The 22,069-nt window shown below is 41.7% G+C and overlaps 1 protein-coding gene across 1 annotated transcript in view; it reads left to right on the forward strand.

Annotated features, from left to right (window-relative positions):
* The window catches only part of LOC134585735 (vomeronasal type-2 receptor 26-like), a 78,281-nt gene extending 69,429 nt beyond the window's left edge, over nucleotides 1–8,852 (forward strand). The window contains exons 9-10 of the mRNA XM_063441199.1: nucleotides 5,417–5,540; nucleotides 7,945–8,852. Of these exons, the coding sequence (XP_063297269.1) occupies nucleotides 5,417–5,540; nucleotides 7,945–8,852 (1,032 nt within the window). The remainder of the gene's footprint in view (nucleotides 1–5,416; nucleotides 5,541–7,944) is intronic.
* Nucleotides 8,853–22,069: the final 13,217 nt, after the last annotated feature.

The raw sequence follows: 22,069 nt of genomic DNA on the forward strand, positions 1-22,069 counted from the left end.
GTTTCTTGACCAAAAACAGGGGAGAATAATAACCCTGGAATCTTTCTCTTATGGGTACAGGTACGATGGCCTTTTCCATAAGAAGATTGTAGACATAGAGACTCAGAATCTCTCTTTTTTGGATGTTGGCAGGAAGCCTTGTGCGAACAAACCTTGGTGGAGGCGGATATTCTTCGAATTCCAGATGATAACCTCCGCTGATAATGGATCTGACCCAAGCATCTGGAATGATTTCCCAGGCCCTCTGAAAGAATGAAAGACGTGCTCCCACTCGAGGAACCTGGAGTAAGCCACCTTCAGAACTGCTTGTTGGGGCGAAAGGAAGAAGTCTGCGTCTTGCCCCTAGAGGATTTTACATTCTGGCCGCTCTTCCAATTGGAATGCCTAGAGAATTCTCTGCCTGGTCTGTAGGTCTTACTTTCTCTAAAGTAGCCTTGATCCCTAAAAGGTCTGCGGTCCAAATGAGGTCTCTTAGGACGTCTATCTTGAGGCAGCATGACCTGTTTAACCTCCGCTGCTTTCTTAATAGCTTCATCCAGCGGTTTCCCAAAAAGCACTTCTCCCATAAAGGGAAGTGAGCATAAATTATTCTTAGAGGAAAGGTCTGCCCCCCAGGACCTTAGCCAAAGCGCCCGTCTAGCGGTGACTGAATGGGCCATAACCTTCGAAAGAATTCTAATAAGGTCAGTGGAGGATTCCAAAAGCCAGTCACTGGCGAGTTTGATATCCCTTAAGGATTCTGCCATCTGACGTTTACTAACACCTTTATCGATGTCATCCTCCAAGTCAAGCAACCAGGAACGCATGGCTCTAGACAAAGCAGAGATGGATACGGCCGGGTGGCAACCTAAACCCGCTGTCATGAAGGCTTTAGATAAATCAGCATCTATCCTTTTATCCATGGGCTCCTTAACCCCTTAAGGACACATGACGTGTGTGACACGTCATGATTCCCTTTTATTCCAGAAGTTTGGTCCTTAAGGGGTTAAGGGAAGCATTGCTATCAATCGGAAGCGTAGATCTTTTAGCAACCTTAATGATAGGAGCATCCACTTTAGGGACCGTAGTCCACAATCTGGAATCCTCCTCTTTGATCGGGTATAACTTTGAAAGCCTTCCCTGACTAGTAATCCTTTTACTAGGAATTTGCCACTCGTTCCTCATCAGGTCTTTAATCGAGCTGTGAACTGGGAAGGAAGGTCTTTTCTTATGCAAATCTCCAAAATGTCTGTCAGAAGCCGAACATTCTTTGGCCTCTTCCGGCAAATCTAATGTACGTCTAACAGCCATAATCAAATGCTCCATAGCTTTGGAGTCCAAGGAGCAAGGTTGTTCCATATATTCCTCTTCGCTGGAAGAGATTGGCTCTAAATCCTGGTACGCTGAAGGTTGTCTGTATTCGTCTTCAGACTGATCTGAATCCATGCCGAAGGTCTCACCTCTTGATCTCTTATTCTTGTGAGATTCAGCAATTCCCTCTACCACTGCTTGCTTAATCCAATACGCAATATCCTTTGCTGAGGAGGTAGAGGCTTGCGGTGACTTCTGGCGATCAGATTCACCTGCGACCATGGCTAAGCATCTTCTGCAGAGCCTGCAGTTATCCATAGGCCTTGCTCCACATCCCGGGCAGGCTGCCGGTTTTTCCCTTCTCCTCGATGGGGATCTGGGACAGGACCGGTCACGAGGGCTGTAAGAAACAGAAGTCATAAGACTGTACCCTCTATGCACTCTTTTTGTAACGTGAAGAAAACATAAAAAACATTGCTCACCTATGACCTATAGCAGATCTCGTTGATTTTGCAGAAGGGGATGATGGATCCATACTGACTGTAGGGCTAAGAACATTAAAAAAAAGGTAATGTATTCCCAGCCCAATATTATGAAGATTTTAAAAGAAAAGTAATTCACTTACCTGCAGAGATTTGAGAACAGTCTACTAGAGCACTGTATCTGTAAAGGGAACTGAAAACGAGCGTTTTTAAGTCTGAAAACCGCCATTTCAAATTTCCCGCTCTGCACCTTTAAAGGATCGCACATGCGCACTTGGTCGCGAGATCGCGAAACCGCCATTTTGGACATGGGCAAATTTTTCTCTGAGTCTGGTCGGACGCATTGCGCATGCGCGAGCGTCTTACCGTTATGCTGATCGTCTGATCGAGGTCTGAAGCACACACAGGACGCCAGAGGATTCCCACAGCCTGTGGAACTAACCACCCAGGCTCCCAGGGGTTCCCAACTCCATGGAGATTGGGCTACATGTGCCTGGGCTTCCTGAGGAGGGAGGCTGACCTCCACAGGGACAAGACCATATCAAACATGGTCAGGTGAGCAAAAAAAAAAATATTTCAGATAAACTGAGAGAAAAAGAAAAAAAAAAATATATATAAACTGTCCTAGGGCTAGGAGGACAGGAAAAGACTGAGGTGTGGAGGATACTGGGGTACCTAATATAGTAGGGGAAGGTAGGCTTAATTGTTTGATTGATTGTGTTTCCTGTCCTGAGGGTTAGAGGGAGGAGCTAAACCCATATGTTAAATGCTGCCATGATTAGCCAGGAAATATACATATCATATAAAACATTTTTATATATAAAAATTTTTCCAGGTAGCGTAACCAGCAGACTATAGTGGTTCTGGTGCTTTACTTGTTCTTTGAATTACCATTCTTGAAGGCAGTGGCTCCAAAAACCTCAGTTTTTTTTTTGTTTTTTTTTATAAAGATACAGAGATTTGTTATAGTGAACACGTAGCTTTTTGTTTTGTTTTTACACTTGGCTTGTAAATACGATTAGCCAACGCTGCCACCCAAGAGTAGAGGGAGTTCGAGCGCAGGGCTAATTTCTGTGTTTTTAAAGTAGGAGGAAATAATTAAAACATTGCTATAGAATGGTGCCACTTTGGTTTTGCTTAAATTAATTAATTAATATATAATGATGCACCACTTGCTTCTATAATTAATTTACTAGGTATATTTACCCATTCAATTTTTATTTATTCAGCAGTTATTATTCCACAGATTATTTATACAGAGATTATACTAAATATAAAAACAATGACCAATTTACAGTCAAGTCCATAAATATTGGGACATCAACACAATTCTAATCTTTTTGGCTCTATACACCAACACAATGGGTTTGAAATTAAACAAACAAGATGTGCTTTAACTGCAGACTATCAGATTTAATTTAATGGTATTTACATCCAAACCAGGTGACCAGTGTAGGAATTACAACAGTTTGTATATGTGCCTCCCACTTTTTAAGGGACCAAAAGTAATGGGACAGATTAACAGTCATAAATCAAACTTTCACTTTTTAATACATGGTTGCAAATCCTTTGCAGTCAATTACAGCCTGAAGTCTGGAACGCATAGACATCACCAGACGCTGGGTTTCATCCCTGGTGATGCTCTGCCAGGCCTCTACTGCAACTGTCTTCAGTTCTTGCTTGTTCTTGGGGCATTTTCCCTTCAGTTTTGTCTTCATCAAGTGAAATGCATGCTCAATCGGATTCAGGTCAGGTGATTGACTTGGCCATTGCATAACATTCCACTTCTTTCCCTTAAAAAACTCTTTGGTTGCTTTTGCAGTATGCTCCGGGTCATTGTCCATCTGCACTGTGAAGCGCCGTCCAATGAGTTCTGAAGCATTTGGCTGAATATGAGCAGATAATATTGCCCAAAATACTTCATAATTCATCCTGCTGCTTTTGTCAACAGTCACATCATCAATAAATACAAGAGAACCAGTTCCATTGGCAGCCATACATGCCCACGCCATGACACTACCATCTTTGGATCTCATATTGAGAGTTGACAGCAACAGATTCCAAATGCAAATAGCACACTTTGAATTAACTCTGGACCTTTTATCTGCTCCTTGTAAATGGGATAATGAGGGAATAACACACACCTGGCCATGGAACAGCTGAGCAGCCAATTGTCCCATTACTTTTGGTCCCTTGAAAAGTGGGAGGCACATATACAAACTGTTGTAATTCCTACACCGTTCACCTGATTTGGATGTAAATACCCTCAAATTAAAGCTGAAAGTCTGCAGTCAAAGCACATATTGTTCATTTCATTTCAAATCCATTGTGGTGGTGTATAGAGCCAAAAAGATTAGAATTGTGTCAATGTCCCAATATTTATGGACCTGACTGTATATGGTAATCCTTTCTAGTATTAGGTAAGACCACCCTTTTCTCACAGCCTGAATTGTTCAGGGTATTGATTCAAAAGGTGCAGAAAACAATCACAAAGTAGTTTGATTATTGCTGAAATACTGAAATGTTCATTTGCTCAGATTTACCAGTTGTGTAGGGAAGCTCCCATTCCACCACATCCCAATTATTATATTCATTTGTGGTGATTGTGGTATACACTGCACTAAACTGACTGTGACTCATCGTCTTCTTTGAGGAATCGGCTTGAGATACAGTATTACATGGGATGTTATCCCACTGCTAATCCAGAGGGTAACCAGTTTAAGTGATCACTTTGATTACTTTAGATACATTACTGTTAACGAGGTCTACTAAATAGGAGCACAGCTGCTGAAATCAGTTACTGCCGGGAGTCACTTCAAAGATCCGTTATATTTACTATAAGCTGAGACCAGTAATAGTTGATCTATTTTCCCAGTGTAAGTGCAGGCTAACTACAATCCTGGAAAAAAATATTTGTATGTCTGTGCATTTTAGCTTCAAATAGCCAAACCTTTGGGGTAAGTGAGAATTCATGGAACAATTATTTGTCATCTATGTTTCAAGTTCAGCTTACTTGGCCTAAAATCTGAAATTCTTTTCAATTCACTTTGAATTCTCTTTCTAGGGAGAAACCCCACATGTCTCCACCTGTAAATTGTAAAAGTAGCAGGGAAATTCGTAAAGTCCAACTCGAGATAACATAGCAGTAATTTATATACATGGGAAGACATGCACTCACTGGACTCTTATTCAATTACACTGCTTCCTTTAGTTTACATTACATCCTTTTTTTTTTTTTGCAGTAATAAACACTGACACGTGGTGTTTGCTACTGCAAATGTCAAAATCTAAAAAATAAATGATAATAATTAAAGGAGCACATCATCAAGTTGATTTACTAAAGTCCAGTGGTGTTGAAATTGGCACGACACACCTATTCACAGCATGATTCACAGTTTTCTAAAATGGGTAGCATGCCGAGATCTCCTATGCTCCAGCAATGTAGGCTATCTCCTGAGATAGAAAAGAGAGATATCTGATCTGCACTCGACCAGCATACATACGCTACTCACATTAAATATAATGCAGGCAATAAATGACATTACTGATCTTATGGACAGTCACCTAACTAGAGATTTTTCGAAAAAGTTTAGCTTTTCAAGTAAAAAATCTTACAAATAATGGTATATTTATTTAATCACTAGATTCCAGTGTCACAGTGCAGCAAAAAATGCTTGCCTGGCTACAGAAAAGTCCAAACGTCTTCAATCCACCACTGCTGTTATGACTGTGCCCCATGTTCACAGGGAGAAATATCAAATGTAACTGGTATGTTATATTTAAGACCATGACAATGCTTTTCTTTAACAGAATGAGACAAATATAAAAAATAACGGTAATGTAAAGGTCAAAAGTCAGTTTAGCGTTCTACCTTTATAATTAAGCAAATGCTATTTTCTTGCAGTATCCATGGATACATTTCACATAAAAATAAAATAAATTTAAAAAAATTGCTATATTGCTCTGATTTTCTATTTTACTAAAATTAATTTTTACAACAATGTTATGTTTTAGCTATATTATGGTATTTTTGTATATTTTATTTATGTTAGACGTTATGTAGCATACACAGATTATATTCCTTGTCTATTGATCTGCAGTAAACCACAGATATAAATAGATAATTAGTTATTAATGTATTTTTTGATACCTTTTATTTTGCATATAATGCTTTTTTATAAATGGTTTTTTTTCTCTGTATATAATTTGATGGACAATATACACTCATCAGCCACAACATTAAAACCACCTGTCTAATATTGTGTAAGCCCTCCTTGTGCTACCAAAACAGGATCTGATGAGCCAAGGCATGTGCTGCTCTACAAGACCCTTGAACATATCCTGTGGTATTTAGCATTGAGAAATTACCAGTAGATCATTTAAGTTCTGCAATTTGCACAATGGCACCTCAATGGATTGGATTTGTTTTTCCACCACGTCTCACAGATACGCAATTGGATTGAGATCTGGGGAATTTGGAGGTCAAGGCAGCACCTTGAACTCTTGGCAATGTTCCTCAAACTATTCCTAAAAAAATTTGTTGTGTGAAAGGGTACATCATCCTGCTGAAAGAGGCTACTGTAATCTGGGGACACCATTGCCATGGAAAGATGCATGTGGTTTGCAACATTCTCTAGGTAGGTGATCAAGTAACATCCACATGAATGCCAGGACACAAGGTTTCCCAGCAGACCATTGAACAGAGCATAATACTGCCTCCGCTGATCAGTTTTTTTCCCACAGTGCATCCTGCTGCCATTTCTTCCCCAAGGAAACAATGCACATGCACTCAACTACCCATCTGATCTAAAAGAATATAGGATTCATCAGACATTGTCACATTCTACCATTGGAAAGAAAACAAGGGGGAGGTGCAGCACCTAGATAGTCCTCTGTATAATGCATGTAATAGAGAAAGAAAAATAAAGGAACACAATAGTTGTAGTACAGGCATAGGCAACCTTCGGCACTGCAGATGTTTTGGACTACACCTCCCATGATGCTTTGCCAGCATTATGGGTGTAAGAGCATTATGGGGGATGCAGTTCACAAAATCTGGAGTGCCAAATGTTGCCTACCTCTGGTGTAGTGTATATTTGACTAGGAATGATGCAAATTAAATTAAAAAAATACACACTCACACTTTTTAGAAGCTTTAATACAGCTCCAACGTATGTGCCTGGGTGGAATAATCCTCACCTAAGGATCAAGTGCGAGTATAATTCTTCATATGTCCGTGGCAGTGGGAGGTATCCTCATAAAAAAAGATAAAAATTGTATATGGTGAAGTATGTAGAGCTGTGGAGCAAGGGTAGGTGTAGATAAAACAAATGTTCACTCACATGTGATGGAGCCATATATATGTCCCCAATGAAGCGTGTGAAGTGGTATGATCCCCACTCAAGGATACAGGTGTAGATGGTAGTTTTCAGTTAATATGTATATATGGAGAAACAAATAAAACCACAATAGTGTACACCGTGATATAAAGTGAGAAACACAAAAAAGGTTAAAAAAAATACCTACTCACATGCTTAAGAAAAAAGCATGCTTTGCTCAATACAATGCACTTAGGTGGTATTATTCCCACCAAGGACATAGCTCAGAAATCCAGCAGCAGCGGCAGAAAAAGGTCCAATAAAAAAGTACTTTAATGATAAAAATTCAAGAGCTGACTAATATGGCCCAACCTTTGACAGGTGCCATTGTAAAGATATAATCAAAGTTATTCACTTTACCGGGCAGTGATTATAATTTTGTGGCTTATCAGTGTAATGTACATCAGATTGTGAGATCTTATCTCCAACAGAATTTACAGACAACACCCGTCAATATATTTATTAAATAAGAGTATACATGCTTCAAATAAGGATACATTATGTAATAACCAGGTTATTGCTTGATCTTATCTTGGTATTCTTTAAACTGCAGCTTACACATTGTATGCCTCTGTATACTATTCTTCTTCTAGGCTGTCTGTTAATGTATGTAACACATTGTTGATGGACTGATTTTTAATCTTTTGTAAGTACCATTATAAATGTTTTGCTAATCATTTTAACTCATACATTTGCCTTCTCATGAACAGTCTGTAAGGTACAAATTTGAGTGTGAGGAAGATAACAGAATATTTTATGAATATCTTCTCATTGCATTTTGTATTTTTCTGTAGACAGTAACGCCTGCATAAAATGCACAGAGTATGAATGGCCCAATGAGAAGAAAGACCATTGTATTCCCAAAGAGTTGGACTTTCTCTCCTACACGGATGATGTGTTGACAGCAGTTTTTGCACTGACTTCAGTTCTATTTTGTTTTATAACTCTTTCTGTATTCGTTATTTTTGTTTCATACAGAGACACCCCGATTGTCAGAGCCAATAACCAGAACCTCAGTTTCGTTCTACTTGTCTCCATCATGTCAGGCTTTCTTTGTGTATTTTTGTTCCTTGGTCGTCCTGTTGATATAACTTGTGTGTTACGTCAAGTCTCTTTTGGAATTATCTTTTCAATAGCTATCTCCTCAGTGTTGGCCAAGACTATTGTAGTTTATATTGCTTTCAAAGCCACCAAACCTGGGAACAAGTGGAAGAAATGTATTGGAGTCAAAGTGCCCAATCTTATAGTTTTATTCTTTTCATCAATTCAAGTTATAATATGTATCAGTTGGCTAGCTGTTTCTCCCCCTTTTCAGGAGCTGGACACATATTCTTATCAAAGGAAGATCATAATTCAGTGTAATGAAGGAGTGGTTTATGCCTTTTATGCTGTCCTGGGTTATATGGGTACTTTGACTGCGGTTAGTTTCATTTCAGCTTTTTTAGTCAAGACATTGCCGGACAATTTCAATGAAGCCAAGTACATCACTTTCAGCATGCTGGTGTTCTGCAGTGTTTGGATTGCAATGGTCCCAGCCTACCTGAGCACCAAAGGGAGATATATGGTGGCTGTGGAGGTTTTCGCCATACTGGCTTCAAGTGTTGGACTTTTAGGCTGTTTGTTTTTTCCAAAATGCTATGTAATTGTGTTTAAGCCAGAAAATAATTCTAAGATGTATTTGCGTAGAAGTCAAATTAATTAGATACTCCAAGTACTAAAACAACTTTAGCTTACTAAAACAGCTTTGGCATATAAATCGGTTCCTGCAGTCTCGCTGCTCAATCCTCTGTTGTTTAGAATTGAAATCACTTTGAGGATTGTTCACTAATGTGAAGATTGTCTGGAATTCAAAGTAAATTAAAAGTGAATTTTACATTTTAGGCCAAAATAGAAGAACTGGCCATTTTTACTCCATTTTTAATCAACTCTGAATTCCTGACAATTCTCATTTTGTTTTAGGCTGCAACATTTTACAGGGTCTGTAACCCTTATAGCTGCCATGGACCTATGCCGTAACACATCCTGCTTTCCTTAATCTTTGTGTACAATTAATGAAGACCAGTCATTTATGAAGTTCCAGAAAAATAATAATGGCTTTTTTTTTTTAATGCGGGTACAGTGTATATATGAAACAAACACAATTTTCATAAGGGTGTATCCATCAGAAAATAAACCAATCATAGACGTTCAGTGCAAAAAAGTATAATTTCACATATAACATTACGTATTACAGGAAATCTACTGCATGTCTAGCATGTCTTCTCTAAACTATGCAAAGGTTATCTTCTCCGTATCAGCTTGCCCTGTGAAATAAAAGGGAGTACAGATTGCAGCCAAGAGAGACAATTCTTGCTTTTAACCCCTGCAGACGTGGAAAGACAAAAAGGTTTTTTAACCCTTTATTTACCTGTATCTATGACAAGTCCTCTTCTCTCTGGTACTGCAGGTAAGAGTTATGCAAGGTATCTCCAGTTGTACCAATTACACCTGTGGGCCTTTATTCAGTGCTTCACCTCTAATGCCCCCCTTCCGACCAACAAACCACCGAGGAAGACCTGTCCAGGTATTTGTAGATACAGGATTAAATGTTCTTAAATCCACGTCTCAGAATGCAATACACCTATAGGTCAATGCATATATTTATAGCTCTGTATGTCTAGGGGAATATTTACTAAGCATTGCATAGGTAAAATAATTAATTCTCCATCATTTTGATAGCCACACCTTCTCTAACTGTGATTCACACAGGTTCCATGAAAAAACAAAGTTTAATTTTCAAAACCACCTTATAGCAAAGTGTGTTTACTTTACTTTCCTGCTATGATAATTTTACTTTAACCCCTTAAGGACACGTGACATGTGTGACATGTCATGATTCCCTTTTATTCCAGAAGCTAGGTCCTTAAGGGGTTAAACACACAAATTAAGTTTCTGCAGGCTCTAGCAAGCAATTGACAGAGCAGTAGATAAAAACTTCTGTATTAAACTACAATAAGATACGTTTACTAATTAGACCATTCTTTCAGGAAGTGTATAGGGAGGAAGGGTGAGTCATAACAGGGGAAAGTGATTTTGCCAGGGCTTTGTAATCAGAGTGATTTAACTTGTAAATTACAGAGAATGGAACAGAGAGACTGCAGTCTGCAGGTGCATGACTAATACACCAAAACCACTTCATCAATCTTCAGTTGTTTTGTTGCTTATAGTGTCCTTTAATCCCTTAAGGTCAGAGCCAATTGTACAAGTTCTGATCAAAACAAAACGCAAACAAAACGTGGGATTTGCGCTATATGCCTGTTCAACCATAATTCACCTCTTTCATATTAAGTACACCCACACTTATTATATATAATTTTGTTCAGGAGAAACAGGGCTTTCATTTCATATCACATATTTATATATGAAACATAATTTAGTATGAATAGAATCTAAAAAAGTGTGAGAAAGTAAGATATATTGTTATTTTTCATATTCTGCATGACATTTTAACCGTGAATGTCATAATGCTGTTGCATTTTACTGCAATAAAATACACATATTTGTGTTCAGAAATGTCTCACAAGTACAACAGTATCCCCCCCCCCCCCCCATGAAAAGATTTTATGGGTTTTTGAAAATTTACAGGGGTCAAACATAGGGCTTTCCCCTTTTCCATGATTGCACGTTAAAATTTGACAGATTGGTTTGCTGGGCCTATGTTGACTTTGAAACCGTATGGCAGCCCAGGGATGAAAATTAACCCCATCATGGCATACCATTTGCAAAAGTAGACAACAGAATGTATGAAAAATGGGCTAAGTACAATCTTTTTTAGTAGCCACTTAGTAACAAACCCTGGACAAAGTTAGTGTTCAAAAGTAGTTTTTTGTTTTTGCCTTTTTCATAAATCAACTACTTTTTCACAAATGATATCATCATCATACATTTTGATACCGGAGAAACTGACGGAAGCCAAGCACAGAGAGATGGACACAGGTTTCTTCAGGAAGGAAGAGATTCTTTATTCGGTTCACCGATCGGGACTCAGAGGGACTAATGTCACCAAAATACAGCAAGTTCTGAGCCCCGGACAATAGTGCAGGCTCCTTATATAGGCACATAACTCCTCCCATATTAAGCTCCACCCGCACATTCTCTTGACCAATCAATACAAATAAGGATTAACTTCCTGCTTGACCGCATGGCCTGTCCAGCACAATGGAGGAGGGGAATACTACATCCTGTATTCTTGCACATGCTCAGTACACTACTGATCGTATCTTGCCTCGTGCAACCAACTGATCGATACGTCAGCATATGCACGTACACATGCCACGTGGTAATCTCGGCCTACTAAATTTATTTTTACAGAGATTCCACCACATTCCCCCCTTTGATGCCTCTTGATATTTCACAATTACTTGAGGCATCACTTAACCTTGGTTTGCATACACCGCAAGTTACCATGAACCAGACCAGACTTATCTATGATGTGAATCTTCAACACTCATCTTCCTGCATTGGTTCTCCCTGATCTAGAGCCTTATATTTATAAATTGCCATTATCTGTGCAGCAGCCTTCCTCTCTGCTATATTTTCTATCAGTCTTTGCACAGACCTAACTACTAAGGGTATAAGACATGGCAGGACTAGACACAACATTAAAATCAGTAGGACTCCACCTACCAATGCCTTAAGCCCTCCAAACCACTCATACCAGCTACCAAACCAACTACTTGGATTGTACCCTTTCCATACCTGAGTAGGCACATTGGCTAGTTTAACCATATGGCTAGTAAGCTCAGCTATTGCTTGCCCTTCGTCATCTATTTGAAGACAGCAATTGCTCAGGTTAAACTTCCCACATACACCTCCCTCTACTGCCAAAAGGTAATCCAAGGCTAATCTATTTTGGTATACTGCTGTCCTCATCCTGGTATTGTGCTTCGCTAGAAGATTGAGCGCTTGTGATGTCTCATTAGTAATGATCTCAACCACTGCCTGTAATCTTATAATACGGTTGAGCATATAAATTGGGGTTCTATAACCAAAGGTACCATCCTCTGCTCACGTGGCTGGCCCATAGTAATCTATAATACGCTGGGGAGGCCATTCATCATCTTCCCAGGTGCCTATCTCTATGGGTCCCCTTTTCTTCCTATGATTCACATCATACACTTTAACACCTAAAGTCTCACCTGTTTCAATAGGTAACAAGAAGAAGGATGGTTTGAGCATACCCAACACACATGCCCCTTCCCAGTCCTGTGGCAACTCCGAATAGGCTTTCTTACCACAGATCCAGTACAAATTTGCTGGGGCTCTCCAATTAGATGTGATGGATAGATCAAACCACACATCCTTTAAATTGGCGTATCTTGCAAACGGGTTAGATGGTTCTGAGACATTTGAAGCCGATCACCAAGTTGTATTCTTTGTATCATCATCATAAGCTTTTTGCCCTAGACAAGTTAATTCTCCTACAGAAGTATTATACATCATTCCTTTCCTCGCTATGCAAACATAACCTATGATGGAGGTCTTTAATCTCCACTCGGATTTACCTCTAACACTCATATGATAATCGGCTTGTGAAGATATTAATTGGTCAACTGCCTCAGAACCGGACATTACCTCCTTTGCTTCCCAAGGCCATTGGTCTCCCATGTTAGTACCTCCACACACATAGCAGTTGGTAACATTAAGACTACCGGCAATACTTTCAGCTAAATCAATGAACAGGTTTTTAGCATTATGGGGGATCTTATTATCTATGCTCATCTCTTCATAAAAGGAATGGTATACTTGATGAGTTTGGGAGGATACCGTATCAGTCTCTATCCCTATAAACAATACTGTCCCAGGGTCTAAACCCATCCCATATATTTGGAACCCAAATAAATTACCATATTTATCTAAGAACTTGTCGGGGTTATTTATAAGTATATGGACTGGATTGCATTCCATAGACTTACAATATGGACTGGTAGGCAACTTAGTCACAATCATGTCCTTGTCTACTGTCTGTCCCCAAGTTGCCCACCCCACACAAGACCAATATGGGCAAAAGTTATAATCTCTATTTGGGCATCTAGGGCTCACATACTTATTTTTACTACTGGGACAAATATATTTATCGTTAGACCCATACGTTCTCTCCCATCTAAGATCCCCACATACATTCCACGGCTTTTTACCACTTGATATCGCTTTACACGCATCAAATAGCAGAACACCTGAAGAATATACGGATTCTAACACCGTTTTGTTAATTAGGGTCCCCTGAGGATCTCCATTCCTGAGAGTCAACCAAATCGTACGGGGTTGATACTCTGGACTGAAGCACTTAGGTTCTCCTACTCCTAAATGGCACACACTATATTCTATATTTAAGTATCTACATCTTGATACATCTCCTTTACACTCGTATTGCGAATGCCAAATTAGGGTCTGGGAAATATGGTTACCTGTTCTTGTAGTCTTAATGCATACCTCACAGCTAGGAGTGTCTGTACCTCTACCTTCCTGAATATAAAAATACACATATAAAAACATTATTAAAAACACATCTTTCGTCGTCATCCTCAGTCTTCGTCCGTGCGATGGCACCTCAGCTTCCAGGTCGTAAGGGCTGCAGGGAATGGAGTTCTGCTCGTCTTCACAGGGGTCCCTTCGAGACTTTTCCTGACTTATACACTCGTTGGTGAGCGGACAGGCTTTATTATGGCCTTCTCACTCACTTACCAAATCTCTGAAACAATAAAATTTGTAATCCACAAGGTTCCTCGTCACTCCGACTGAGTCGTGCGCTTTAACCGGATCTTGCAGGGATTCTCTGGATCTGCTGTAGCTTGCCAAGAATCGACTGCTGCTGGTTTAATCCTGGAGTGATGTATCCACGGAGTCACTTCGGCTACTTTTATCGCTGTAGGGGTAGACAAAAGAACAACATAAGGACCTCTCCACTTGGGCCCTAACGATACATTATTCCACTCTTTAATCCACACTTGGTCTCCTGGGTGGTACCTATGAACTGGGGGATAAATATTCACAGGTAATCTATCTTGTACCCATTTCTGTACCTCCTCCATAGTCTTACCCAACTCTACAACCTGCTGCCGGGTAATTCCTTCTCCCAACTGACTCAAATCCCCCCTTAAGTTACCAAGTACAGGAGGTGGTCGCCCATACATGATTTCAAAAGGAGAGAGGCCCATCCTTCTGGTAGGTGTACTGCGGATTCGCAATAGAGCTATGGGCAAGAGAACGTTCCACTTAAGTTGGATTTCCTGACACATTTTAGCCAACTGATTCTTAATAGTTCTATTCATTCTCTCTACCTTACCAGAACTCTGGGGTCTATATGCCGTATGAAGCCTCCACTTTATACCAAGCATATGAGTCAGTTCTTGTAGGCACTGATGAACAAAAGCTGGACCATTGTCCGATCCTATAGAGCAGGGTAGTCCATATCGGGGTATTATTTCTCGTAGCAGGAATCTCACAACTTCTCCTGCTTTCTCCGTACGAGTAGGACATGCTTCTACCCAGCCTGAATAGGTGCACACAACTACCAGTAGGTAGCGATGTCCACCAGATTTAGGCATTACTGTATAGTCAATTTGTAAATCGGAAATGGGGAGTCCCCCCATAAACTGGACTCCTGGTGGCTTTACTGGTCCTTGCCTTGCATTATTTTTAGCACACGTTACACATCTTTGTACAATGGCCTGAGTCAAGTTGGACAATCTTGGTATGTAGAAATGTTTTCTGAGAGATTCTTCTGTACTGTCTCTCCCAGAATGTGTCCCGTTGTGATAGTTTTGGACAATTTCTACCGCTAGTGATGCTGGAATGACTATTCTTCCATCTTCTAACTGATACCATCTGTTCTCCAAATACTTTCCAGGTTCAGTCTTTAACCACTCCTCTTCTTGAGCTGTATAAACTGGAGTCCATTGAGACAGTGGAGTTGGTATAAGAGCAGCTATATGCTCCACATATTCCTGTCTTCCCGATTCAGCGGCACGCTTAGCTGCACTATCTGCCATCCGATTTCCTTTGGTTACATCACTATCTCCTCTCAGATGCGCTCGACAATGTATAATACCGACTTCTTTCGGCTCTTAAACCTTCTTCTTTCACTCTTAAACCATCTTCTTTCACTCTTAAACCTTCAGCCAATTGTAACGCTCGTGTCAGTGCTATCAATTCTGCCTTTTGTGCTGATGTTCCTTTTGCCAGTGGTCGAGCTTCTATCACCTTGTCTATCGTTGTTACTGCATATCCTGCATAGCGGATCCCTTCTTTCACATAACTACTGCCGTCGGTGTAATATTGAACATCGGGGTTCTGGATGGGAAAATCACAAAGATCTGGTCTACTTGAAAATACTTCATCCATCACTTCCAAACAATCATGTTGACTTTCAGTAGGTTGTGGCAAAAGGGTAGCTGGATTTAAGGTATTTACAGTCTCTAAATGCACTCTTGGGTTTTCACACAACATTGCTTGATACTTGGTCATACGGCTGTTACTAAACCAATGATTTCCTTTGTAATCCAACAACGTCTGTACTGCATGTGGAACTCGTACATAAAGTTCTTGACCCAGAGTGAGTTTATCGGCTTCAGCTACTAGCAGGGCGGCTGCAGCTACGGCTCTTAGACAAGGTGGAAGTCCGCTGGCCACTGCATCCAGTTGCTTAGACATGTAGGCAACAGGTCTTTGCCATGATCCCAAGTACTGTGTCAATACTCCCACAGCCATTCTTCTTTGCTCATGTACATACAGGTAGAATGGTCGTGTGTGATCAGGTAGACCTAATGCTGGGGCACTCATCAAAGCCTTCTTCACATCTTCAAATGCCATTTGCTGTTCTTGAGTCCATAAGAAGGGGTCGTGCTCTGTACCTTTAATAGCTGCATACAGAGGTTTTGCCAGTATCGCGTAGCTGGGAATCCATATCCTACAGAAGCCTGCTGCCCCCAAGAATGCTCGCACTTGTCTTCTATTCTTGGGTATCGGTATTTGGCACACAGCTTCTTTTCTCTCTGGCCCCATAATTCTTTGACCTTCAGAGATATGGAATCCCAGATATTTGACAGTTGGCAAACACAACTGAGCCTTCTTTCTAGACACCTTGTATCCTGCCTTCCAGAGAATGTGTAGTAGATCATGCGTTGCTTGCTGACATATTTCCTTTGTAACCGCTGCTATCAACAAGTCATCTACATATTGTAACAATACACACTAACCTGGGATGGACTCGAAATCCAGTAGATCTTGACTTAGAACTGACCCAAATAGGGTAGGTGAATTTTTAAACCCTTGAGGCAGTCTTGTCCAAGTCATTTGGCGTTTTGAGCCCGTCACATCGTTTTCCCATTGGAAAGCGAAGATACATTGGCTTTCTGCGGCAATTCGGAGGCAAAAGAAGGCATCTTTGAGGTCTAAGACTGTAAAATAAGTAGCCCCGCCCGGAATTAAAGCAAGCAGGTTATATGGATTGGGCACAACTGGATGTATACTAACAACCGCATCATTGACTGCTCTCAAGTCCTGCACAGGTCGATACTCATCTGTACCGGGCTTTCGAACAGGCAGCAATGGGGTGTTCCAGGGGGAAGTACAGAATTTTAGGATACCATACCGTATGAACTTATCCAGATAAGATTGGATGTTCTTCTTAGCCTTCTGCGGGATGTGATATTGTCTTAGGCTCACTGGATAAACCCCAAGTTTTAGTTCGATTTTAATAGGTGGAATATTGCGGGCCAGTCCTGGTGGGTTGTTCTCTGCCCAAACTCCTGGTATGTTGAATAAGGATTCATCACTCCTAGGGTTTTGGCTAGTCAACGCTGTATAAAGTCGCCACTCTTCTTCCTTTGGTACGGATAATGTCATAATACCTGAAGGTCCATTAAACTTTAAGGATGTTGTTCCATTTGGTAGGAACGTAATCTGCGCTTGTAATTTGGATAGCATATCACGTCCCAGCAATTGGACTGGACATTCAGGCATGTAAAGGAATTGATGTTTTACTACGTGGCCTCCCAATGTACAGAGTCGACTTTTAAGAACCGGTTTTTCAGCACTTCTTCCAGTTGCTCCTATTACAGTAATAGTTCTTCCAGATGGAGGAGCAACTAGGTTAGTCACCACCGAATGTTCAGCACCAGTGTCGATCATGAACGCACTCCTTTTTCCCCCTATTGATACATCGACCATAGGCTCCGCTCGACCAAGGGGGATGGAGCCCGGTCGGTATCAATAGTCCTCCATGACCGTGTCAGCCAATCCTACAAAGTCCCTACCTTCTCTATCGCGGGACCTTTGCGCTGCTGGATAGTACCTATCTTCCCTTACACTTCCTCTGTTCCCATTACTTCCTCTATTACCATTGCTCCCTCCGGGGCCTCCTCTACCTCTCGCTCTGCCTCTAAAGTTTCCATAACCTGCCCTATGTCTGTCTCTCTCATACTGTTCCCTTCGAGGACACTCACTTCTCCAATGCCCTTCTTCCCTACAGTATGCGCACTGATTTCTACTCAGGGGTTCCTCATTCCACTTACTATCACCTCTATCTGGGCCCCGTCTATCTATGCCTGCGATCGCTACCGCTAGCATATGTGCCTTTCTACGCATCTTGCGCTCTTCCTCTTTCTTTGTCTCTGTTTCCCTGTTCATGTACACTTTATTCGCTACCTCCATTAGTTGGGTGATAGACATACCTGCAAACCCTTCTAACTTTTGTAGCTTGCGCTTAATATCTCCGTAAGCCTGGCTGACAAAGGCGGAGTTTACCATTCGGGAATTATCAGCGTCTTCCGGATTAAAGGGGGTATACAAGCGGTATGCCTCCAATAATCGGTCATAAAAGAAACTGGGTGCTTCATCACTTTTCTGAATCACCTCAACTGTCTTCGACATATTAATGGCTTTCTTCCCTCCGGCTTTCATGCCAGCAATTATAGCGTCTCTATAGGCTTTTAGCTGAACCATATCTGCACCATTAACATTCCAATCGGGATCAGTGTTAGGATAATGTGTTGCGGCCCATGCTGCTGGATTGGCTTGATTTAAAGCACGGGCTTCATCCTCTTGCGCTTTAATGGCCGCTTGGTTAATCCTAGTCCTTTCCTCATTATTGAACAATGTCATTAATAACTGCTGGCAATCAGCCCATGTCGGATTATGTGTCTGAACTATCGAGGTGAACAGATCGGTCATAGCTTGTGGTTTCTCAGTGTACGAGGAGTTGTGGGTCTTCCAATTCAAGAGATCGGTAGTCGTGAACGGGACATATACGAAGACTGGGTCAGCATATGCCATTTGACCTGCGGCATCGAGATAGGCTGACCCAGGATTCAGACGAAGAGGCATCTGGTAATGTTTGAGTTGTTGGGTACCGGTCAGTTGTCGGGTTAGTATAGGGCTACGTGGAGGGGCGTCAGTTAGAGGTTCCAGTCGGGGGGTAATAAAGCATGAGGATGTGGGAGCTTGATTTTGGGATAAGTTGGTGAATAGAACACTCCGAGCCGAGCTAGAAGAAGCTTGACCGGAAGTTTGAAGTGGCGCCAAATCAGGATATTCAGATCTAACGGGGGTTGGTTCTGGTTCCGGAAGGGGAGGTTTAATACGGGGGGGGTGGATTCTGCACTGGAGGAGGAAGCGGAAGTGGATGAGGGCAATGGGGGAAGGGGTGTAGAACTTCCTGCACTCGTACCATTTCCTCCTAAAGGGAAGTAAGGGGGCGGCAAAGGGATCTCGGACTCAGGGGGCGTGTCCAAAATGGGCCTAACCATAGTCCTAGTGGACAAACAAGTCCTGGCCACCATGAGGCGACATTGCTCCTCGTGGCATATCCGAATCCATCTTGGCGAGTCGTTTACGGCCTGTCTCCAACAATCAATATATGGAAACTGTCCGTAAAGTTCAGGCCTACCTGATACAGCCATGTGTACACGCTGTACCAGAGTTGGATCCAAACTACCACGTGGCGGCCATGCCGCAACCAAAGTAGGCCACTCCCTAGTGCACAAAGTGACCAAACGTACAGGAGACATTTTAACCCCCAAATCACATGTTTTAAATCCCTTTTTAAAATTCTTTACCATACAACCTAAGGGATCCAAAATCGTTGACTCCGACGCGCCCATACTTATCAATGGAACGTCGTTGACAACGAATACTATGCACACGTTCTATTCAACAGTCACACCCGTTTCCTTCGGCAACAGCACCACGTGGTACGGTTACCAAGTGAAACGTACACAATAACACAATAAACACTCAGGGAATTCCCGTACACACACAGCTGTTACACCAGTCACTAAATAATCAATATTATGCCCTTTGGCGAAACTATACAGTCACCCACGCTATAATTCTCTATATATGAATTACCCGTCTATAACACACCCCAGTAACATCGTCTTTTACAAATAGCGGTTACAGTACGGTTAGCATAGGTCAAAGCACAATTTAAGGTCACAATACAATTATTAGTGGTTATGGTGTTAAACATGCAATAGACGACAATGATTAGTACTTATATACAGTGTCAGTAAATATACAGGGTTATGGTACCGTGCAATATGATACAGTAACACACTATTAACACTCTCGCTAGACGGCTGAGCTCACGCTATCTAACAAGATATACACTTTACTAACAATCTTTAACACATATACAATCCCAACTAAACTATTGGCCAGTACCTTGAATGGACTACCTAAAACTATCTACATCCGTTTTGGTTAGCCACACTGCCCAAGCACCACATATAGCGAACTAGAGGGCGGAATTTACAACAGAACCCTCTTAGTCTATTTACTCTATCAAAAATCTAGTGGGTTCCAAATTCACACGCCTTCCCACTTAGCCAAGATAGGTTGAGATCTAGCGGACCGAATTTACACAGACGCCGCTTAGTCTCCCGGTCCCTCCGACCTAGCGAACAAAATATACACCCTAGAACGCTAGTCTAGACAAGACACCGGTGTCCGGCTAGGGCTATTTACACAGAACCCCGCCTGACTCCAAACCAAATCAAACGGTCTTACTAAAGAGCGTTCGATTGAGCGGTGCGCCTTCGCTCCTTCCCTCCGACAGAGGGGGCAGATTCCATACACAGATTTAAACCCCTTTTGGGCCTACCGCACAATCGGTATACCCCTAGTGGGTCCGCCGTCTAAAACAGCGGTCGTCTTACCTCCTCGTTCCTGAACCTGAGTTCACACTCATCGACGGGGACACCCCAGCACTTCTTACATAGAGGCCGATGATCTCCTGGACAACAGACCAGTGGCGCCGAGACGAAGGGAGGTCCACGCAGAAGTTCAGGGGTGCAGCCGTAGAGAACGTGGGCAAAGATAGACCGTCTCACGCCTCTGCCTCTCAGCTACCGTTGAACGATGAGCTTCCCGGCCAATGCACCAAATGATACCGGAGAAACTGACGGAAGCCAAGCACAGAGAGATGGACACAGGTTTCTTCAGGAAGGAAGAGATTCTTTATTCGGTTCACCGATCGGGACTCAGAGGGACTAATGTCACCAAAATACAGCAAGTTCTGAGCCCCGGACAATAGTGCAGGCTCCTTATATAGGCACATAACTCCTCCCATATTAAGCTCCACCCGCACATTCTCTTGACCAATCAATACAAATAAGGATTAACTTCCTGCTTGACCGCATGGCCTGTCCAGCACAATGGAGGAGGGGAATACTACATCCTGTATTCTTGCACATGCTCAGTACACTACTGATCGTATCTTGCCTCGTGCAACCAACTGATCGATACGTCAGCATATGCACGTACACATGCCACGTGGTAATCTCGGGCTGCTAAATTTATTTTTACCGAGATTCCACCACAATTTTACTACTCTAAAACACTCAAATTTGTAAGCAAAAAACAAGGTGCAGGAGGGTGCTGAGAGCGGACAACAGCTCAGTTAGAATACCCTCATATTTGTATTTAGTGGTGTCTCACAAGTACAACAGTACACCCTTTGGCCATATTTTTATGGTGTTTTGGAAAGTTACAGGGTCAAATATAAGGCTTGTCCATTGCAGTTTTTTTTTTTTTTGAATTCTTTATTTTTGAAGCACATTGTCAGTTACATTGTGTGGTTATGGCATTTAACAGGTTACATGAGTTAATGCAAAGACATAATGGTATAGATGGTATGTTGCGCTTTTTTTTGTTTATGCAAAGGAAACAAACAAGCTTATCAGAGAAGTTGTCATGTCATCTAAACAGGAGTTATGCAAGATAAGGTAGCATTGACATAAGTTAGCATGTTAGATTAGCATAATAGTTTTAACTGAGGATACATATCATGGCTAGTCAGACATGGCGCTGTGAGTCAGTGTCGATTTAGCTTGACATGCTAGTATTCATATGTGACTGACCCGCCAGGCAATATAGGACCGACTTAGATAATTATAGTTACTCGCTAGTGTACATTAGCGTGATTCAGTTTAACCACCTAGGGACATTGGAGCACTGGGCTTGCCAGGTTTGATATACATGCAGGCTCATGAGGGTTACGTGCTGTCAATGGGGAGCTGCAGAATTAGATTGACTGTACTAAACACAAAATGGAATTAAGGATGAAATTATGCAATAAAGAATATACAGTAGTCTGATGTAAACTTGGGCAAATGTGGTAAGCAGCCGCTTGGTCTTTCCTGTAGCTGTGCTGGATCAGCCGATTCAGCCGGTGTCGTAGCTGGGATCAGGTCTCGTGGAGCTCACACTGATTACTTGAGTGCTTGATTTCCTGACTGCTAGGAATATGTCCGATCCTGCGTGTCTGCTGGCACCATCCCCAGGCAGAGAGCTGAACCTGCGCCTCATGTTCGTTGTCTCCATAAGGATAGGCAGGGTCAGAGTTCTGATAATGTCCCCACAGACCCGCCGGCGCTCGTG

This window comes from Pelobates fuscus, chromosome 1, assembly GCF_036172605.1.
Source record: "Pelobates fuscus isolate aPelFus1 chromosome 1, aPelFus1.pri, whole genome shotgun sequence".
Lineage (NCBI taxonomy): Eukaryota > Metazoa > Chordata > Amphibia > Anura > Pelobatidae > Pelobates > Pelobates fuscus.